This window comes from Miscanthus floridulus, chromosome 2 (assembly GCF_019320115.1).
Source record: "Miscanthus floridulus cultivar M001 chromosome 2, ASM1932011v1, whole genome shotgun sequence".
NCBI classification, from domain to species: domain Eukaryota; kingdom Viridiplantae; phylum Streptophyta; class Magnoliopsida; order Poales; family Poaceae; genus Miscanthus; species Miscanthus floridulus.
The window spans coordinates 20,110,080-20,131,983 of record NC_089581.1 but is presented as its reverse complement, the minus strand read 5'-3'; the positions used below and the strand labels follow the sequence as shown (position 1 = coordinate 20,131,983).

The 21,904-nt window shown below is 50.6% G+C and overlaps 2 protein-coding genes and 1 pseudogene across 2 annotated transcripts; 2 read left to right on the top strand and 1 right to left on the bottom strand.

Annotated features, from left to right (window-relative positions):
• Positions 1-631: 631 nt before the first annotated feature.
• Positions 632-2,437, bottom strand: LOC136538137 (F-box protein SKIP23-like). Its single transcript, XM_066530115.1, has one exon. It carries the CDS (start codon positions 2,321-2,323, stop codon positions 932-934), a length of 1,392 nt encoding a protein of 463 aa, XP_066386212.1. The 5' UTR covers positions 2,324-2,437; the 3' UTR covers positions 632-931.
• A 1,486-nt stretch (positions 2,438-3,923) lies between these two features.
• On the top strand, positions 3,924-7,938 carry LOC136538136 (uncharacterized). The gene is made up of 7 exons (XM_066530114.1): positions 3,924-4,384; positions 4,837-4,878; positions 5,420-5,554; positions 5,748-5,983; positions 6,630-6,666; positions 7,348-7,405; positions 7,513-7,938. The coding sequence occupies exons 1-7, from the start codon at positions 4,238-4,240 to the stop codon at positions 7,584-7,586; spliced, it is 729 nt and encodes a 242-aa protein (XP_066386211.1). The 5' UTR covers positions 3,924-4,237; the 3' UTR covers positions 7,587-7,938.
• A 538-nt stretch (positions 7,939-8,476) lies between these two features.
• LOC136519211 (pentatricopeptide repeat-containing protein At3g49730-like) lies at positions 8,477-11,206 on the top strand (annotated as a pseudogene).
• The last annotated feature ends 10,698 nt before the right edge of the window (positions 11,207-21,904 follow it).

Below are 21,904 nucleotides of genomic sequence, written 5' to 3'. Positions count from 1 at the left end.
TGTCAGAGTTTTGACCCAGACCCATACGCTTGGACCTGGAGTGGTTGACGGCGGTATGGGTCCTCGTTGGGCGAGACGGAGCCCGCACCCAAGGGGTCTAGCGAGGCGGAGCCTGCGGTATTGGGGTCGGGCGAGGCGGAGTACAAACCCAAGGGTCGTGCTAGGCAGAGATCGCGGCTTCGGGGTTGGGCGAGGCGGAGCCCGCTCCTGAAGGTCGGGTGAGGCGGAGCCCGCGCACCTGGGGTCGGTTGGAGCTGTAGACGCGCTCTTGACTGCTCGGTTGAATCAATGTTGATGATCATTAGCTCCTCCTCTTCGGGTACCCTAATATTGGTCCCGACATTAGTCTACTCAGCATAAACACATTTAAGTAGGTATACGTGATTTTCGTGCAAAAGTAAGATAAGGCCAGGTGAAGCCAAGAACTGCATACACAATGTCAATAGGCATCGTCTTGACATCATTAGAACGTATGAGGTCGATAATAGGGTCTACCTTTTAGAAGTTTTAGTCAGAAGTTTTACCTGCAGCATCTAGCATTCTCACTCTTCATGTCATCATGTGCGTGAAAACCAATCACCAGAGAGATTGTTCCAACTTCCAAGCACTTAGGATGCTTAATTAGCTAGTCTGACAGAATGGCAAGTAACACATTGCATACTAAAGTACGATGCTGGATTTACATGTCGTTACAACACTTATTGATGAAGCAAACAGACAGCTGCAACCACTAACAATCTACATATAAATATTAAAACAAAGTGCGCATCAGTTTACTACCAATTAAAGTTCGTCAGATAGGCACTGTGGAAATGGAAACCATCCATAAAAACAAACAGCATACACTTGAATCCAGTTTTTGGAAATGAAATAGCATGGCGACTCACACCAGGTACCAGCAGTGCTTCGGCTCAATCAGACTTGCAGCTGTTCATTCAGAAGGAAAGAACCATGTTGGATTCATCAGGCTGCCATCTGGTGCCCGAAGGTTGTCTTCTGTTATTTCCACAGCAAATGGCGCCAATGTACCATTCCTCATGTTGTACACAAACTTATCAAAAGGGGACGCATTTCTAGAGTGGTTGAGGCCACCATCAATGAAGTAGATGAGATCATCTTCGACTCCGTCATACAGACATACACGGAACGAATTGCTGCTGCAGGGGCTGATGAAAATGCAGTCGCCATCCAAGCTGTTGATCTCAGTGAATCTGAAAGGGTTTGTGCTCAGGTCCACCTCAAATACCCCAATCTTACAAATATTGTGCCAGCCTTCAAGTCCCAAGTATATCACAACCAGCAATAGTTTCCCATGCCACTCAACTATGTTCCACCTCTGTCCATAGCTATCCTTGACCTCAGGCAGTTCAGTCACACAGCGCTCGACACCAGAAACCATCAGGCCACTCTCATCTTCTGAGATGTCAAAGACAAAGAGGTTCGTGGTGACCTTGCTAAACATGTAGACCTTTCCCTGGTACAAGGCAATGTCACTGAACTTACTGATGCAGCCACCTTGGCACACGCACCACGACGTCATCCCAGGCCGCCAGAGGGCAAGGCTAGCTGTGCTCCTGTGCACGGAGACAGCAGCCACGATGCACTTGCCATCATGGTCCGGTGAGGAGGGCAAGACTACCTTGCAGAACGACATCACATACTGGGCGCCATTGACCGTGCATTGCACTGCACCAGAGCCATTAGCGATGGGGAGAGATTTACTATAGGCATCGAGGGAGTGGGTGTTTACAGAAGGCGGCGGGAGGCGGACGACGTCCTGGTAGAAAGCGTTCATCAGGAAGCACCGGCCATCACCAAAGTAGCGACCTTTGTTGAGCTGCTGCACGCCGACGAGCCACCCGTGAAAGGAGCCCACGCAGCGGACGCCAGCCGCCATCTCCCGTGAGGGCAGAGGGATGCGTCGCACGCCCGCCATAGCCCCGTCGGCGCAGAAGGCGGAGAAGGAGAAGTCGGAGAGCACGAGCAGCGGGAGCGGCGGCGGCGGCCGGCCATGAACGCGCGCCGCGGCGCGCCACGCCCGGCAGACAGAGCGCAGCCTGGCGCGGTCGTCGACGCGGGGGAGGCGACCGACCACGAGTCCCAGGATGTCCGCCGGGAGGTCCGCCCACGATAGGAGCTCCGGCTCGCGCCCCGCGCTGGGCCTTGCCGGCTCGGGAGCCGGGGGGCGTTCCGTCGAACGCCTTGCCTGCACCCAAGCCACCGACGGCGGTGGTGTGTCACGCCAGCGCCCGTGTGGGGCGCGGACGGGTAGAGGTGGGCCTCGCCTCCGTCCACGGGCTACTGTGCTCGTGCCGCGATCCATGGCCGCCTTGGATCCTCAGCCCCGTGGAGATGAGGCCCTTGCATCGGGCGCTGAGTGCCTCGGCTCCTTCGCGCAACAGCACTAGCGTTGGCTTGAAGGCTGTAGGCCTGTCGTCTGTGCCCTGTGAGTGGCTAGCGCTTGAATCGTGGTAAAAAGAATTTGCAGTGTGTGTTTTATCCCTGGAAAAAGTTGCCAATTTCTTTTTGCTAAAAGAGCCTTGACTGCCTTTCGGTGTCTGTCTTGTGGGCCGCCTATCCTATTTCAAAGGAAAATTATACCAATATTTATGTCCGACACTATTCATTTTTCCTGTCCTACATTCTTATTATTTCATTAAAAATGTCAAAAACGTCCCCAAGTGAACTAAAATCACGTCTTCACATCAAGTACTTTATAGTACGCTCCCTTTATTCTAATTTATAGATCGTTTTGACATTTCGAGATACACATCTTTTATTATATATCTAGATGTATTGTATATCTAGACATAAAGTAAAAAATATGTACTGAAAAAGTCAAAGTGACCTATAAATCGAGACAGAAGGTCGTAGTAATACTCACTGTCAAGCAATTTCTTACTCGGTTTGAGGGTTACACTATGTTTTAACGATTGTTTCCAGACCAATGCCAAAGTCTAATCGTGGATTGATAATTTTAGAACAAAATTAGCACGCCATGTTTGTTTATAAAAAAGAACAATATCTCATGTCGTATCCTAGGTTTAATTTGGGGAATCACTCCATTCGAGGTGAGGCTACGCATCATGAGTCCATTCTTCAAATTTGATGGAATATCTCTAATCCCCATAATAATATTAATTATTATCTTGTGAGGAATGAGGTGAATGATGTATCAACCTATTCCATCTCGTAAAACAAAAAAATGAGTAGACAATGAATTATCTCATTCATTGAACCAGGCACTATATATTCCGACTGCTTGCAAGTGAAATTTGCAAGCCCTCTTGGGTGAAATTCTGTTCTCGTACACGCATCCTTAGATGCATCATGATTGGATTGTCACCCCTAATTAAGAACATTCCATTCAATGACGATAGACCAATCGATCGAACTTACAATTTAGATTTAGACTCCCTGTCCTTATAATGACAAAAGATCATCCACTTTTAGCAGTTACAAGGCTTTCTCAAGCTTGAAAAAGAGAGAAAGATGAATCATGTAAGAACCACAGAGTCTAATAATCTATTGCATTGAAATTCAAACTGATTTGTTATGAGAGAAAAAATAATATTTGTTCGCTGAAAAGTACCATCGAAGTAGTGCTGCAGAACAGGATCAGTTTCAGTAGAACAAAATAATAACCAAAATGTGACCAAATCAGAACGAAGAGGGAGAATAAAAAGATGTCAAGCTTCAGAGATTGTTCTATAGCCCTTTTTGATCTAAGCCCCCTAAGCAACATATCAATATCAACAATTTCTTGACCATAACTTAATTTTTTAGGCATTAATGATCACCGTGATCGTTAAACTGCCCCTTCCGTAATAACGGTGGGCCAATTTGGATGATCACGGTTTGGCTGACAAGAGAAAGTCCTCGAGTGGATCCTATTCGACTGGAATCCTGCTTTCTCCTTGTTTGGTGTGGCACACCGCACACGGACTCGCTCGCCCTACGCGGCTACGCATCGGCACACGGTGCGCTTGAGGCCTCGCGAGTCGCGACTCGACTCTCCCTCCCGTTTCCCGGCCGCGTCCCTCGCCCCACCAATCCAACTCCAATTCGTCCTCCCCCTTGAGGTCGCCGCGCCCAACGCAGCAGCGCCGCGGGGAGGGAGCTGGCTGTAAAGGAGAAGGAATTCGATCGGGAAAGCATGATCTTGGTCTCCGGCGCCCCTCGCCGTCGAGCTCGAACCGGGAGATAAGAAAATCTGTTGCGGGGAGCCCCATAGAAGATGGCGCCGCACCCGCATCCGCAGGAGGACAAATCAGACCGCCAGAGCGCCGGCGCCGGCGCGTCGAGGGAGCAGGAGCGGCGGCCGTCCAAGGCATGGGGAATCCTCATCTTCGGCCTCATCGGCGTCACCACTGCCAGTTTCGCGGTGCGTGCCCCTCTCCTCCCCTTGTTAGGCTTATGTTCGTTAGAATTTCTTGAGGATGCTATCCCACATGACGCGTCGTTAATGTCTGGCAGTTCCAGCCTGCTTCGCTAGGTTCCGTGGTTAGTCTAGCTTGCGCGTCGACCTACTGCTTAGTTGCGGTTTTGCTCTGCGTAGGCCAATTGGGTATCAAGTGATCCAATCTTATCGTTCACAAGCCTACAACAACTTTGCTAGTATGGAAACCTTATAATCAGGTAGAGCTTACTAATCATGCGCATGAAATTGGTTTGTAATATTTGCTACTGATGTGACTATGTGAGATTATTGGCAATTTTGCGTTTCTATCATATTTGTGATATGTACTTGCTCTGGATTCTTTTATTTGTTGTGCTATCTAGTTGTTGCGAAGATTTCATATTTGACCTTTCATTTGTGTTCCTGTGGAACTCCAGATTACTCAAGTTCGCAGAAGCGTGGACTGGTTCTACACTCAGGTAATATAATTAGCTATGGGTTATTAATTTGTTAAATTTCTTAGTGCAGACTCGTACTGTTCTTTAAGCGTGTCCTCCTTAGCCAAGGAGGACAACATTATAGATCCTTTGTTGACAAGTTTTAGCCTGACAAGACAAATCTAATGTAATGAATTTAAGTCCCAAAATCTCTCAAGCCTTGGATATGTGGTTATGACATTAGGTGGTATCTTTAGGTAAAACCAGCAGAGAAGGGTTTCTAGGTCAATATGATCTCCCAGGATAATTGCTAGTTTTTCCCTCTATGTATCACCCTTCTATGCCTAATATTGCACTGCAATAGGGCAGTAGGGTGACCCTCCGCATCAGGCCTTGTGACCTTGTCCCCTGTCAATTCCACTTAGTCGAAGGGTTTGCTCAGGGAAAATGCTGCCTAGTCGAAGTCATGGAGTCGACTAAACTTTCCTGTTTTTGATTTATGATCATATGTTTCTGCCCTATGCTTGCTTATACTTGGTTAAACTCTTTGAAAATAAACTTATATGCTCCTTTCCTTCAAAAGTTGAATAAAGTGCAGACAACATCGTCTTGGAGGTATACAAGTAATAGCTCAAGTCGTGGAAGTTTCAGTGAGGAAGCTAAGAAAAGATATTATCAGCGAATGCAGCAGGAATATGAAGAGGAACAAGAGAGAGTTGTGAGTTTACATATATTCATAATTTTTTTTTTCTGTATTCAACAATCAACACAAGTATGGTACACTTATCTTCAATGCACAGATGGAAATTTTCGATTACATGTATCGCTACCACATATATTTTCACTGTGCATTGAAATATCACTTTTAATCCGTGTGTATGCTGACCTTTTGTCTGCTTAAAATTTTCCAGCAAAGAATAAGGCATATGCAAAGTGTTTTCAACAGAGAGAGGAATAAATTTAGACGAGGTTATGAAAGCTGGAGGGAGAATGGCCCTCCTGGTGGCTACAATTACATCCCTCGGGATGATTGGTATTGGCAGACTGATACTTCTCACTCGGAACATAAAAATAGACGGACATACACACCGGCAGGACCTAGGGTTTATCCTATGTCGCATCACTATGCAGTTCTGGGTCTTGACAGGTCTTTATTCAAACCTCTTGCTGTGAATTTCTGCTCATCTTTTGATCTAGTTGTGACATGGTAGACTGTCTTGGACTAATATTCAGTCCTTGGCCTTTAAATCCGTATTTATGAGCTGAGCCAATTGATTTGCTTTGTGCTTTTCTCAAATCAAATCAATATTTCCCTGTTGCACAACAAACTCCCTATTTATCTTTTTATAGTAGCCTAGTGCAAGCGGTAGAGTCTTACTGTCTGTGACCGGAAGGTCCCGGGTTCGAGTCGCGATCTCCTCGCATTGCACAGGCGAGGGTAAGGCTTGCCAGTGCCACCCTTCCCCAGACCCCGCACAGAGTGGGAGCTCTCTGCACTGGGTACGCCCTTTATAGTATGGTATTGACAAGCACTTTCTTGTTGCATAATGATTTTCCCATACTTTTTTTAAAGTACATTTTGCTATTTTCATTGTCATTTTACTGCTCTTGTTTTAAAAGAAGAAACTGTAAACTGGTATTGAATATTGTTTTATTGGACAAAATGATTTTGTCATCCCTGTTTCCTGTGATTCCACTGCCTTTTCTTGAACTTTGAAAATCTGTGTACTGCATTCCAAATGCCAAATCTCATACAGTTGTTTTCCTGGTAAAACATATTTCTTCCTTTGTAGATCACGAGCAACACCATATACAGATGCAGAAGTGAAGGTAATGCAATTTATCTGTCATGCTATTGTTCCTTGTGCCCTGCATTTTCATATGTCTGGAGAACATGTTCTCTCTCCTAACATTAATGATAACACTCATGTTGATCATTATACAAACAAAAAAAGCCAACTATAAGATTCCCAACCTAGCTATCTGCTTTTTTTTTCATTTAAATTTGATTGGTATTGGTATCTTGGATAGTGAGGGTTTCCATGGCTTCATGTTTAGAGTTATATATGTCACAAATACGGGATGGTTATATTTGTCAAGGTTATTGCCTTTCACTATCTCCTTTGAGTTTACTATAATCAAATCTTCCATGTTTTAATTTCTTTTTAGTTTAACGGAGCTGATTATGAGGATGATGACTGAGAATTTTGTATTTTATAAAGAGGCTGAACACTTCTCTTGTGTCTTCTTAAGCAAGAGACAGTTTATGGCCCAAATATGCACTCACTCTATTTTATCTAGACATTTTCATTCCATAACCATTCTACTGGAAATTCCTTGGGCCTATTGGAGTTGTGGTTAGTTGGGGAGATAGACTGGGTAGATTCATAAGAGTGAGTTATGTTTGTAGGAAGGTCCAAAAAAATTGGCAGGACTTAGGGCTATGTATATCATACTTGATCTATGGTCTTGTGCTCTTGTTATCTGACTTTCAGAGTTCACCTGCTGCAGACTGCTTTTAGAACAAAAGCAATGGAAGTCCATCCTGATCAAAATCAAGATGATAGAGGTAAACATCTTCTTTTCTCCATGGACACTGTGGTTCTTCTAATTCCAACGTAGTTGCTTCCTGACAGTCATTATTCACTAACACCACGAATGTTTGGACTGGTGCAGAGGCTGCAGAAGAGAAGTTCAAGGAGGTTGTCAAGTCTTACGAAGCAATTAAATTGGAGAGAAAAAACGGTTAAGTTGATGCAAACTTCCAACGTGATCGGATCATGCGGGAAAGACTGGGATCAGTTGTAACTTGCCTTGTATATGTAATCAGCTGTTGCCGGCAGCTTGATGAAATGGTATCTGCTGTTGCTGTAGCACGAGTTCCATTTATTAGCTTGTGCGATGTAGACTAGGATAGGTTCAAAAGATGTGTTTTTGTTCGTTTAGCCACTAGCTTGACGTGCTCACGTGCATAAATGCCATAAACTTGCCACTTAAAGCTGGGAGTTGTGTTGTGTTCACTGCTCTATACCTGGTGCCTGGTGATTTCATTTGGTGGAAATTGATACCTGATCCGAAAAATAAAAACAGTGCATAGCATAGATGATATATCTTCCTGCTTCTGCTGTATTGTGTTCATTTATATTTTGCCAAGATATCTAATACGGTACCATAGTTCAGCAGATCTAGAACACCGTTGAACTTAAGTGGGGGATAGAGTGTGCAATTCATACGGTGTAGGTTATAGTTAGAAGTCGAGCAATTTGCAGCTGAAAATTACCCAAGCTCGGGTGGCTAGCCTCTGTCGGTGGACAGGCAGCCGGCGCGAGTTCGATTCCTGTGAACCGTACTCGCGTCTCTCACCGGGGTTTGTCTTGCCTCTCACGTGAAGCTACAAAGAGAATGCGATATGCGTTGTTTACAGGTTTACGGACCCGGTGAGGATCTGAGTATATAGTTGTAGGTTTGTTTGTGTACGTGTGGTGTGAGTGTGGTGTTATAGGGTTGATGTATGTTTGTACATAAGCAGATGCTACAGTCTTAACCAGATAAGAGGAAAAAAAAATAGCATACGGTCGAATACGAAAATTTGTCTGTCTGCTGTCGATACAGCAGTTTTCGTGTATCTCGTCCGCCACGGGCCACAGCCGGACTCACCCCGCCAGTCCGCGACCATGCGGTGCCTCCTCTCCACCCCTCTCCGCCGCGGCCTCTCCACCGCCGCCGCCGACGATCCAAGCCTAGCCTCCTCCGCGGAGCACGCGTACCGGCTCCTCCGCCGCCACCACTCCGACCAGCAGAGGCTCGCCGCCGCGCTGTCCGCGTCGGGTCTCGACGCCTCCTCGACGCCGTCCTGCGCCGCTGCGGCGCCGCCTCCTCCCTTGCGCTGCACTTCTTCCACTGGTGCTCCCCGTCGTTGCCCTCGCCGCTCCCGTCCTCCCTAGCTCTCCTCGCCAAGTCCTTCTCCCGCGCCTCCTCCGCGCCGTCCCCGTCCCTCCTCGCGCCGCTCCCCTCTCAACTCCTCGGCCGCTCCCTCCTGTGCCCCGTCCTGCGCCGCCTCCCGCAACCGCGCCTCCTGCCGTTCGCGCTCTCACTGCTCTCCGCCCGCCCCGACCACGACCAGCCCGCCCTCTTTCTTTCCCTCCTCGAGTCCCTCTCCAAGGCCGGCCACGTCGTCACCGCCGAGCAGCTTGTCGAGGAGCTCCAGCCCCGGTTCCCGCTTTCGCTCCGCCACTACACGGCCCTGCTCTACGGATGGTGCCGCCAGGGCTAGCTCGACGAGGCCAAGCACGTGCTCGCTCGCATGAAGGCTGCGGATGTCGCCCTTGACGTCGTTGCCTTCAACACCCTGCTCGCTGGCTTCGTCGCGGACGGGAGGTTCGAGGACGCGTTCGAGCTGGCGGGGCAGATGGAGCTGCGTGGCTGCCCGCCGAACGCGGTGTCGTACACCACCCTCATTCTGGGGCTTGGCTCGAGGGGGAGAGTTGATGAGGCCATGCGGGTGTTTGTGGAAATGCGAAGGAAGGGGTGCGCGCCTGATGCTGTCACGTACGGCACCCTGGTTAGCACGTTTTGCAAGGCTGGCAAGATATCCCAGGGGTACGAGTTCTTGGACGCCATGTCAAGGGATGGCCTGCGGGTGGACGCTGCTGTGTACCATGGGTTCTTTGTTGCACACGAGAAGAAGGAGCAGCTTGAGGAGTGCCTGGAGCTGATGGAGAGGATGCGGGAGTGCCGGTGTCCACCAGACCTCAAGATATACAATGTGGTGATTCGGTTGGCCTGCAGGCTTGGGGAGACCAAGCAAGCCATGACATTGTGGAATGAGATGGAAAGTGGTGGGCTCAGCCCTGGGGTCGATACATTTGCTATCATGGTGAGTGGCCTTGTTGGGCAGGGTTTGCTGATTGAGGCATGCAGTTATTTTAAAGACATGGTTGGGAGGGGGCTCTTTGTTGCACCGCAATATGGGGTGCTCAAGGACCTCCTCAATGTGTTGGTCAGAGATGAGAAACTTGAGCTTGCGAAGGATGTTTGGGAATGTATTGTGAGCAAAGGCTGTGAGCTCAATGTGAGTGCATGGACTATTTGGATACATGCATTGTATGCGAAGAAACATGTCAAGGAGGCCTGCCTGTATTGCTTGGACATGCTAGAGGCAGGGCTGATGCCACAGCCTGACACATTTGCAAAGTTGATGAAGGGGCTGAAGAAGCTGTACAACCGTCAGATTGCTGCTGAGATCACTGAGAAGGTTAGGAAGATGGCGGAGGAGAGACATGTTAGCTTTAAGATGTATAAGAGACGTGGGGTGAGGGATCTTGAAAAGAAACCCAAGGCAAAGAGGAAAGGACAGAAACAGAGGCGTCGGGGGCAGCCTGGTCATGGTCAGTCTAGTAGGAATGCTGACATTTTGGATGGCTAATTTGAAATAGAATTCATTGAGGGAAAATGCATCTCTGCTTATTTGAACTGCTTTGGGGAGTGATAGACTTACTAAGCAATAAAGGAGTGCTGGTGATAAGGCCTGACCATCATCATTATTCTTATGCTGAAGATGTATCAGGTTTGCTGTCTTCAGGCAAGAGCCAAGCGGTGGTTTGATTACATATGAAGTTGTGTGACAAGGGTTATTGACCCTGAGGAGGTAACTGTTTTCATCCTACCTACACTGCGCAAATTAGAATTTCAATTCAGGTGTTCTATTGCCCGTTTTTGTAGAAGAATATGACGGTTGATTTATTTGATCTGCCTCATTTTATACATTGTATTTTAAAAGTTGACATCTAGCAGTCCACTTAGGCCTTTTTAAGTCGAGGTTGTAGTGTTATTTAATTCAAATACAAGAAGAGGGAAACATATGTTATAGAAATTCTGTTCTGCTTGCTTTGAAGGAAAAAGAGTAAAATCCCAAACCGAGATCATCTGTATGATATGCTCGTTGCTGACTTATTGGACAGGTCTTCAAAAGCAAGAGGTGTCTACCCAGGTGGAACATGGTGCAGCAGTCCTGAAGTCGGTGGTCCTGCACTTCAATCAACAAGCGCATAAGGAGGGAAAAAGCAATATGACGATCAGCAAGTTAATTAACATGTAGCGCTCTATCTAGGAGGGTCTCTTTGGATTCAGCCTGTGTGCTTGGCTTGTAGCAAGGAATGATAGGGCAGCGTTTGTGCGGTTAATCTTTGGCAGTTTGCTTGCGGTCTACTTTTGTCACTTGACTTTTAAGTGGTTTCTGGATGCCACTTCGGCTGGACCCTTGGGTGTCCAGGGAGGTTAGCAGTTTTTTATTAGTTCTTATTACTGTACGTTATACATGTTATCAAACTCCTGTAATTTCGATGGTTGACGGTAATGAAATTTGGTTTTGACCGTGGTGAAAAAAAAAGGATTACCAGCCTGATCAGAAGCGCGTGCCGCACAGCAAGGACTTCACATTTACACCAGCTGGAAAGAAGAAATTAGACAGCCGACAGCTGCAGCTGCTACAGAAATAACACTGCCGAGCAGACAGTAGACCGTACCTTTTTAGTATGATATGAGGTTACAGTTGTCGGGGTCAAATACTTGATAACCAAAAGGAGATCCTAATAAGCATTGAACGTGGATGCTTTCGAATAGGCAAGAACGTGACTACGCCTCTTGTCTGATGACCGAGAGTTAACTCCGCCTCGTCCGACCCTAAAGGCTGGCTCCGCCTCGCCCGACGTCTGGGGGCAGGCTCCGCCTCGCTCGATGTCCGGGGGTTGGCTCCGCCTCGCCCGATGTACAGGGGCTGGCTCCGCCTCGCCCGACGTCTGGGGGCATACTCCGCCTCGCCCGACGTCTGGGGACAGACTTCGCCTCGCCCGACGTCCGAGGGCTGGCTCCGCCTCGCCCGACGTCTGGGGGCAGATTTTGTCTCGCCCGACGTCTGGGGACAGATTCCGTCTCGCCCGACGTCTGGGGGCTGGCTTCGCCTCGCCCGACGTCTGGGGACAGACTCCGCCTCGGTTGGCTCCGCCTCGCCCGACGTCCGGGGGCCGGCTCCACCTCGCCCGATGTCTGGGGGCTAGCTCCGTCTCGCCCGACGTCTGAGGGCAGACTCCGCCTCGCCCGACGTCTGGGGGTGGCTCCGCCTCGCCCGACGTCTGAGGGCAGACTCCGCCTCGCCCAACGTCTGGGGCTGGCTCCGCCTCGCCCGACGTCTAGGGGCAGATTCTACATCGCTCGACGTTCGGGGGTTGGCTCCGCCTCGCCCGACGTCCGGGGGCTGGCTCCGCCTCGCTCGACGTCTGCACGCTACTCTTTCATAACTACGTGCGCAGACAAGACATGATACCCAAGTTAACCGCAATACCAAGGACCATACCCTGCACGCCTGCAGGAAAGTACCGACAGGATATGACGAGACGGGTGTGTTAAGGCTTTTCCAGGCATGTCAGAGCCCGAACAGTGTTGTGGACGCCGCCATTGGCCCTCGGGCGTGGATACTAACGGAACCATACGACAACCACTACGGTCCAAGAGGAGACTCGCGTCCTCTACAGTGACGGACGTGTAGTCACTGCGCCGCCCACTCCCCGTGGGGTTGCAGATCGACACCCCGGTCCGTTGTGCCACCCGTCGAGGCGGAACGGGACGTGACCACTTGCTGATCAAGCCAGAGCATGGCATCATCAACGAACAGACGCTCAACATGGAGCTATCCCTGGCACCGTCTACTGTGTCAGCAGGGCTAGCTCGGAGGGAAAGGAAGACCCGGCACCTTCAAAGGACTTTCTTGGCCTCTGGTTTTTCTCCTTTCTCCCATCTGTAATCCCTGCTTCCCCTCGGTCTATAAAAGGGAAGGCAGGACACCCCACTAAATGGACCGATCAAGAGAACACACCATGCATCACATAACACACAACTGAGCATCATCCAAGCTCTCAGCACCCGTTCGATCCTTCCATCAGAGACTTAGGACCTGTCCCTCTCTCGTCCGTTTGTACCCCCTACTATGAATCTTTTAGTACTAATAACACAAGCAGCAGCCACAAAATGGATGTAGGGACATTCTGCCCGAACCAGTATAAACCTTGCGTCTTTTAGCACACCATCCGGGCCCAACGCGCAATAAATATAAATTTACTCGTTGGTGTTTACTCAAAACACCGACAGTTGGCGCGCTAGGTAGGGGACCTTTCCGCGTTCCAATATTAACATCAGGCCACGGATGGCAAGCCACAGAATCAGCTGGGTCCCAGTGCACACGTGCGTTTTGGTGACCTGGACTTCATCGTTACGGTGGGAGAAGAGTTGGCGTTGGCTCACGCTGCCATCCAACCTCTCCCCTCCATCGGACTCAACTACGGGAGGCTTGAGCGCCAGCTCGGTGTCTCCCTGGGACCCCAGTCGTCTAGGGAGGACCCATGCTGCCTCACCCTCTCTCTGGAACACCCCGCACGAAGCGCCCCGACAGTGCTTCCGTTCGGTCTCCGCAACGCCGCGGTGACCGTTAGCCACCTTATGACACAGCGCATGATCCCATTCCCCACGAACAACGAGTTCATGGGGGTGATCGAACACGTCATAGAATCTCTCCACGATCTCCTCGTAGAGGAGCCAGGGTCGCCCTCTGGCTCTGACTCCAGTAGGGGGAGCCATCACCCCTCCCAGGAATGCTTCATGATGGGTACCCTCGAGGGACACGTCGAAAGCGTCTCCGAGGAGGAAGCTACCCCAACGAACAACCTCGGCGATGAGGCCAAGGGGGAGACAACGGCCCCACCTCGCATGAGGGTGGAGCAGCTGAAAAGCTCAACACGAGGAGATCGAGAAAGCGTGACTCCAGCTCAAACAGGAATGCGCGGAGCTCGATCGAAAGATCGAACGCCATGGAGACGGTGGGGGCGCACGCGCCATGGCCCATGACGTGAACCAGAGGATCATCGTAGATGATGAAGCCCTCCCTCGCTTTGCCCGGGCAAGCCAGAACATCGTCGCCACGGCGGCCTTGCTCCATGGCCTCTCGAAGGCCACGACGCCCGAGGATCATCAGGCCCACCATGAGATTCGCACGCTGCTCGAGCGTGCGGCGGCGTAGCAGGCCGAGAGCTCATTGTCTCAGCAATGCGAGCTCGATGCCAGCCAGTGCATGCTCTCAGAGCACCCAGACAGGGACGCGTTGGTCCACCAGGCACCACAGGACGACAGGCGGCGCACTGCGGTCCTGGTGCATCAGTGTCTCGGCTGTAACCGCGACGCACGCAGCACTCTCGATGCCTGCAGGCATACCCATGACGATCCAAGAGAGGGAGCCAGACGCGGCTATCACCCTCGCCTTGGCGGACGCTATGACAGCGATGAGGATCGGCGCCCGAGCCCTGGCCTACCGGGCCCTCAGACCTTTGGTCGGCACATCCTCAACGCTGCCTTCCCGTCAAGGTACTGGCCACCAACCAACATCCTGAAGTACTCTGGGGAAACAAACCCCAGACTATGGCTCGAAGACTATCGGCTTGTCTGCCAAGCCGGTGGTGCGAATAATGATGACTTCATTATCCGCAACCTTCCACTGTTCTTGGCCGATTCGGTACGAGTGTGGTTGGAACACCTGTCGTCCAACAGAATCCAGAGTTGGGCGAACCTAAAGGAGATCTTTGTGGGGAACTTCCAGGGCACATATAAGCGTCCTGGGAACCCATGGGACCTCAAAAACTATCAACAGAAGGCCGGTGAAACCCTCCGTGGGTACATCCGGCACTTCTCCCGATAGTGCAACGAGCTACCTAACATCGCCGACGCTGACGTCATAGGAGCTTTCCTGTTCAGGACTACCTGTGAGTCTTTGGTTCATAAGTTGGGACGCAAGGGCTCGTGACCACCAAGGAACTCCTAGACATCGCCACCAGCCGTGCCTCGGGAGAAGAAGCGGTCGGAGCGATCTTCGATCGTCTCGAGGGCAAGGCAAGGCGGGACAAGGGCGCCAGCGAAGGCGCCTCCAATTGTTTTGCCAAAAGGAAGAACAAGAAGCTACAGCGCGAGGACTCGCTCGTGGCCACTGCTGACCGCAAGGGTGGTCGGAAGCCCGCGGAGGGCACTCCGAACCATTTCGAAAAACTACTCGAGGGGCTATGTCCGAACCATGCCTTCTCGGTTAAGCATCTATACAAGGACTACAGCCTAATGAGGTGATTCTTGTCTGGAGGCTTCAACAAAGGGGAGCAGAGCAAGGACCTTGACCCCACCATGGATGACATCGAAGGGAAGGATGGCAACTTTTCGACACTGGACGGTTGCCTCATGATCTTCGAAGGATCGGTGGCCTATGACTCCAAACGCTGTCAGAAGGTCACACGCCGTGAGGTCTATACAACCGAGCCAGCAACACCTGCCTTCCTCCGGTGGTCCGAGTCTGCCATAACCTTCGATCAGACCGACCACCTAGAGAGCGTCCCGCATCCAGGGAGATATCCGCTCGTGGTCGACCCAATCATCGGCATGAAATGGCTCACCAAAATACTGATGGATGGAGGCAGCGGCCTCAACATCATGTATGCCAAGACGCTCGATGAAATAGGCATCGATCGGACACGCGTCCGCCCAACCCAAGCACCTTTTCACAACATCTTGCCCAGAAAGGAGGCCATGCCACTTGGGCAGATCGATCTGCCCGTTACCTTCAGGGATCCATCTAATTATAGGATGGAAACCCTCACCTTCGAGGTGGTCGAGTTCCCTAGAACCTTCCACGCTATCCTAGGACGTCCATGCTACGTGAAGTTCATGGCCGTCCCCAACTATACATACCTCAAGCTAAAAATACCGGGCCTTGGTGGGGTCATCACCATCAGCACCTCCTTCCAGCATGCCTATGAGTGCGAGGTCGAGTGTTGTGGTCATGCCACAACAATCGTCGCCTCCGGAGAGCTCGCCGCCATAAAAAAAGAGGTCACCGAAGAAGCGCCCAACACCAAGAGGTCGACCGGGTCTTTCAAGCCTATGGAGGGCACTAAAGAAGTCCTCATAGACCTCGAGAACACCGAGGGAAAAATGGTGCGCATTGGTACCACGCTCTCCTCTGAATAGGAAAGCGCGCTCGTCAGCTTCCTCCGCGCCAACAGAGACATCTTCATGTGGAAACCCTCGGACATGCCAGGCATTCTAAGGGAAGTTGCCGAGCACACCTTGAAGATCCACCCAGACTCCAAGCCAGTAAAATAACGCTTACGTAGCTTCGACGAGGGGAAATGCAGGACCATCGACGAGGAGATCACAAAGCTTTTGGTGGCCGGATTCATCAAGGAAGTGTACCACCCAGAGTGGTTAGCCAATCCTATTCTTGTATGACAGAAGAGTGGGAAATGGAGGATGTGTGTTGACTATACGAGTCTCAACAAAGCATGCCCAAAGGATCCATTTCCTTTGCCGCGCATAGACCAAATAGTTAACTCTACCTCGAGGTGCGAAACCCTCTGCTTCCTTGATGCATACTCCGGGTACCATCAAATCACGATGAAAGAGTCCGACTAGCTCGCGACATCTTTCATCACCCCCTTCGGATCGTTCTGCTACATCTCAATGTCGTTCGATCTAAAGAACGCTGGGGCTACATACCAGTGTTGTATGCTCAAATGTTTCAAGGACCTCATCAGGCGGACCGTTGAGGCCTATGTTGACAACATCGTAGTCAAGTCCAAATAGGTTGACCATCTTGTTGCTGATCTTGAGCAGACCTTTTCAAAACTCCAGGCAAATGACATCAAACTCAATCCCGAGAAGTGCGTTTTTGGGGTCTCGAGGGTCATGCTGCTCGGCTTCATCGTCTCCGAGTGTGGCATCGAAGCCAACCCGAAGAAAATCTCGGCCATCATGAGGATGGGCCAGATTTAGAACATAAAGGGGGTACAGTGGGTTACGGGGTGCCTCACTGCGCTCAACCGCTTCATCTCATGCCTCGGCGAACGAGGTCTCCCCCTTTATCGACTCCTAAAGAAAGCCAATCACTTCGAATGGACATCCGAGGCCTAGGAAGCACTTGACATGGTTAAGCAGCTCCTGACAAAGGCCCCGATCCTGGTTGCTCCCACCAAGGAAGAATCCCTTCTGTTCTACATAGCGGCCACCACACAAGTGGTCAGCGCAGCCCTGGTAGTGGAGCAGGAAGAAGAGGGGCATGCTCTCAAAGTACAATGCCATATGTCCTTCATTAGCGAGGTACTATCTGACTCAAAGACCCGCTACCCCCAAATCCAAAAGCTCCTGTACACCGTCCTCATCACGAAGAGGAAGCTACACCACTACTTCGAATCACACCCAGTAACAGTTGTGACATCCTTCCCCCTCGGTGAGGTCATCCAAAGCTAGGATGCCACGGGAAGAACTGTGAAATGGGCACTCAAGCTGATGGATCAAGACATTACATATGCCCCTTAGAGGGCCATCAAGTCCTAGGTGTTAGTTGATTTCATCGTGGAATGGACCGAGGTCCAAATGCCACCGGCGGTCGTCGATCAAGAGTATTGGACGATGTACTTCGATGGATTACTGATGAAGAAGGGCGCCGGCGTAGGGCTGGTCTTCATGTCACCCCTTAGGGTACACATGAGGTACATGGTTTGTCTCCATTTCCCCTCCTCAAACAATGTGGCCGAATATGAGGCGCTCATCAACGGCCTGCGCATTGCCATCGAGTTAGGCGTCCGACGTCTCGACGTTCGGGGAGACTCCTAGCTAGTCATCGATCAAGTCATGAAGGAGTCAAGCTGCCACGATGCCAAGATGGTTGCATACTGCCGAGAAGTCCGATGACTAGAAGACAAGTTCGACTACCTCGAGCTCAATCACATCCTGAGGCGCCTCAATGAGGCGGCTGATGCGCTTGCGAAGGCAGCATCCGGCCGAGAGCCGATGCCAACAGGTGTCTTTGCCAATGACCAACATAAGACCTCGGTCCGCTATGAGGGGTCAGAACAGGTTGATGACAGTCCCCCTGATTCAGCCTCGGGGGCTGACCAACCATCGGCTTCGTCTGGCCCCCGAAGTCATGGAGCTCAAAGAAGACCTAGCGACAGAGCTTGAACCTCTAGTCAACTAGAGGGTACTCTACCTCGATTACCTCCTCTATGACATGCTACTGATGGACAAGATGGAAGCTCGATGGCTCGCACGTCGCGCCAAGTCCTTTATTCTTATGGAGGGCAAACTCTACAAACGAAGCCACACCGAGATCCTGCAGCGCTGCATCCCCATCGAATAGGGAAAGCGTTTGCTGAGCGATATCCACGGTGGGATCTACGATCACCATGCTATACCTAGAACCCTGGTCGAAAACATGTTCCAACAGGGCTTCTATTAGCCCACTGCAGTAGCCGACGCCGAGCAGATCGTGCGTACCTGCAAAAGGTGCCAGTAATACGCTCGGTAGACTCATCTCCCAGCCCAAGCACTCCAGATGATCCTCATCACATGGCTGTTCGCGATCTGGGGGCTCAATTTGGTTGGACCTATAAAGAAGGCACCCGAGGGCTACACCCACTTGCTTGTCACCATAGACAAGTTTACAAAGTGGATAGAAGCTCGACCGATCTCCGCGATCAAATCCGAGCAAGCCATGCTGTTCTTCCTTGACATCGTCCATCGCTTTGGAGTTCTGAACTCCATCATCACGGACAATGGTACGCAGTTCATTGGAAAAAAAGTTCCTTCGATTCTGCGATGAATACCACATCCGGGTCGATTGGGCCACCGTCGCGCACCCCCAAACAAATGGGTAGGTCGAGCGCGCAAATGGCATGATTCTACAGGGCCTCAAGCCTAGGATCTTCAACCGGTTGAACAAATTCGGTGCACGGTGGGTCGCTGAGCTCCCCATGGTACTCTGGAGCCTAAGGACAACCCCTAGTTGAGCCACTGGCTACACGCCATTCTTCATGGTCTATGGTTCCGAGGCCATCCTCCCAACTGACCTTGACTATGAAGAGCCAAGGATCAGGGAGTATGATGAACAGGGAGCCGAGGCATCCCACGAGGATGCCATGGACCAGCTGGATGAAGCTCACAACATCGCCCTCCTCCACTCGGCCAAGCATCAATAGGCGTTGTGACGGTACCACAGCCAACGGGTGCGGGACCAAGCCTTCAATGTCGGGGACCTAGGTCTCTGCCTCATGCAGAGCAACAAGGACCACCATAAGCTCTCCCCACCCTAGGAGGGGCCGTACGTCGTCATGGAAGTACTCTGGTCGGGCGCCTACAAGCTGAAAACCATCGACGGTGAGGTCTTCACCAATGCCTAGAACATCGAGCAGCTACGTCGCTTTTAGCCCTAAATAAGCGCATACTTTCTCTTATCAGTTTTGTCATTGAAATCCCTGATCTTTTGTGACATCCGGCCCCTGCAAGTGCGAGGGGTTAGGCCTCACTCGAGGGCTGGTATGAGTACATTCATCCTACGAACATTCTCTGTGCCTACCCTTCTTTCTCATGATAAATCCTAAGAGCTAGAAGTTCATGAACAAGCTCTGAGTAAAACTAGGCAGACTGCGAGGCACCTATGCCCCAGCGGCTACGACGCCTTTGGTCACCAGCGTGATTAGAGCTAGCTCACCCGCACTCCAAGCTTTTATGACCTTAACTATAGGAAGGGTTGGAATGCACTAAACCCCTTTTGCAAAAAGAGGGAGAAGAACAAAAAAGTTGTTTGCTATAACAAAGAACTTGTCTGTTTTCGCACAAGTTTGTCGCTTGGCTTATCTGCCCAACTTAACTCTCGTGCGGGATACTCTCATCCTCTACTCCCACAGCAAAATCTTGTCTCAACAGGTCAACCGAACAGCTTGGCCACTGCCGAGAAATGGGTCGATCGAACGGCTCAAAACCGCCGCCGAGAAATAAGCACCCTTACTTGCTTACATTACATATTAAATTCATCACCGAGCCTCCAACCCTAGCAACGGTAGGGGATCGGACATCGCTTGGGGGCTGGCAAGAGAGTCTACTCGCTAGACATTTCTCTTTGCCCGACCCCTCCTTACGTTGAAAAATTGGAGCCACGGCGTGCGGGCATAAACTTTGAGTAAAATTGGGCGAACCGCTAGAACCCTACGCCCTAGAGGCTATGACGTTTTTGTTCACCAGCATAATCAAAGCCTTTGTCCCTGCACTCCAAGCTTTAGCATCCACCTTCTCGAGAAGGGTTTAGAGGGGCCTACTTGCAGAATTTCCATCAAGAAAAAGCTATCAAGTCGCCTAAACCGATCGAATGGCTTGGATCGCTATCGAGAGACGGAAATGGAAAATTGGGATGCGCGTGCAGTCTACGCCGTCCCCATCATGAACGCCGAACCCGAACCCCACATGGACATATTCGGTAAGAGCTCCCAGAACCCGGCCCCCGCTATTTCTTTATGCTCATTCGTTCAATCACCCCGTACATCCAAACATTGCACATGTGATTGCTGCATCACAACGCTTCGCATTGCGTCACGAAGTGGTACTCATCTCATTCGATATGAACAGCGATAGACTGAGGTTCGAAGGCCGGTCTGCGAAGAGCTCGAGGCTGCCTCACGTCAAACAGAGCCAAGGGGAAAAACCAAGATGAGCCCTAGCAGCCTTGCCTGACCCTACTTAGATGTGGACAGGGACATCTCAACCTTTCTCGTTCGATTCTAACCTCGAGCCAAACCCACAGAATCTCCGTCGAGGAGAGGCCAATGGGCCACCTAAGCCTATCGAATGGCTCGAGCATCTGTCGGGGGGAGGGTTAAGAAATAGTGGAATGCCACATGAGGGCTCTACCGACCCTGTCAGCGGATGACGGACCTAGATTCCACTCAACATGCCCATTAGCGAGCTCATTGAGCGCGACACTCGAGCCATCAAGGCAAGTGTCATTAGGTCAGCCCCTCTGGTTGCAGAAACTAAGGACGGGGTGGTGCATGAAATACAGCCGACCCCTATCAGACCCCAAGGGGCTCGAGGGCTCGAGCCACCCGATCCTAGATCGATAGGCCGAGGTTCGAAGGCTGCCCATGAAGGACCTGAGGCCGCCTCGCGTCAAACAGAGCCAGGGGGAAAAAGCAGATGTGCCTCAGTGGCTTGTGTCCGTCCTGCTTAGAAGCGGACAAGGTCGTCTCAACCTTCTCATTCGATCCTAGCCTCTAGCTGAGCCCATAGAATCCCCATTGAGGGGGAATCTATTGGAAGGCATGTTAAGGAGCAACGGAATGCCCCCCGAGGTTTTTGCCGATCCCATCACAGGTGATAGAACCAGATTATGTCTAAACGTCCCCGTTAGCGAGCTCACCGAGTACGTCACTCGAGCCATTGAGGCAAGTGACACTAACTTAACCCCTCCGGTTGCGGAAACCATGGACGGGGCGACGATCACAAAATGAGCCGACCCTTGACCAAACCTCTGCTACGCACGAGGACTCAAGGAAAGTTGGACTTACAAGGAGACCGAACACACGGTCGTAGAACTATAGCTAAAATCCTAAGGAAGGGGTACGTGCGAATGCAAGAGTAGTTTTGCTATCCTCTCTTCGGTCTTCAGTAACATTCGACCCCAGCAATCACAAGGGGTTGGATCTCACTCGGGGACTGATAAAGGTATAAAACACCCTTTTTTGAAACAGTCGTTGTGTCGAACCTCTTTCTCACGTTAAGGTTAATGGCAAGGATTGTGGAAACGAATAACCGAGCGTGCTTGGTCAGACTGCAAAAAAACCACACCCTGATGGCTACAGTAACTTTGCTCACTAGCATAATTGAAGTTTCCCTCTTACAAACCTCGAGCCCTACAGTCTTAATGAGCAAAAGGGTCAGATTGCATGTGCCCCTTTTTTTAATGCAAAAAGGGAAGAAAGCAAGTTCAATCAAACAAAATGAAATTACGAACTCATTTAAACGAAATGAAATTACGAATCTATTTTAAGATACAAAAGAGCCGACACTTGTCCACAGATTACCGATAATGTCCATCAGACCTAGTTGACTAACTATCCCCTCTAGGGGAGAACTATCTCTTCAACTTTGTTCGCCAGGTTCCGCACAATAGGAGCCACCGCCTTCTCTATTTTGTCCAGCTCGGAGGCTTCGT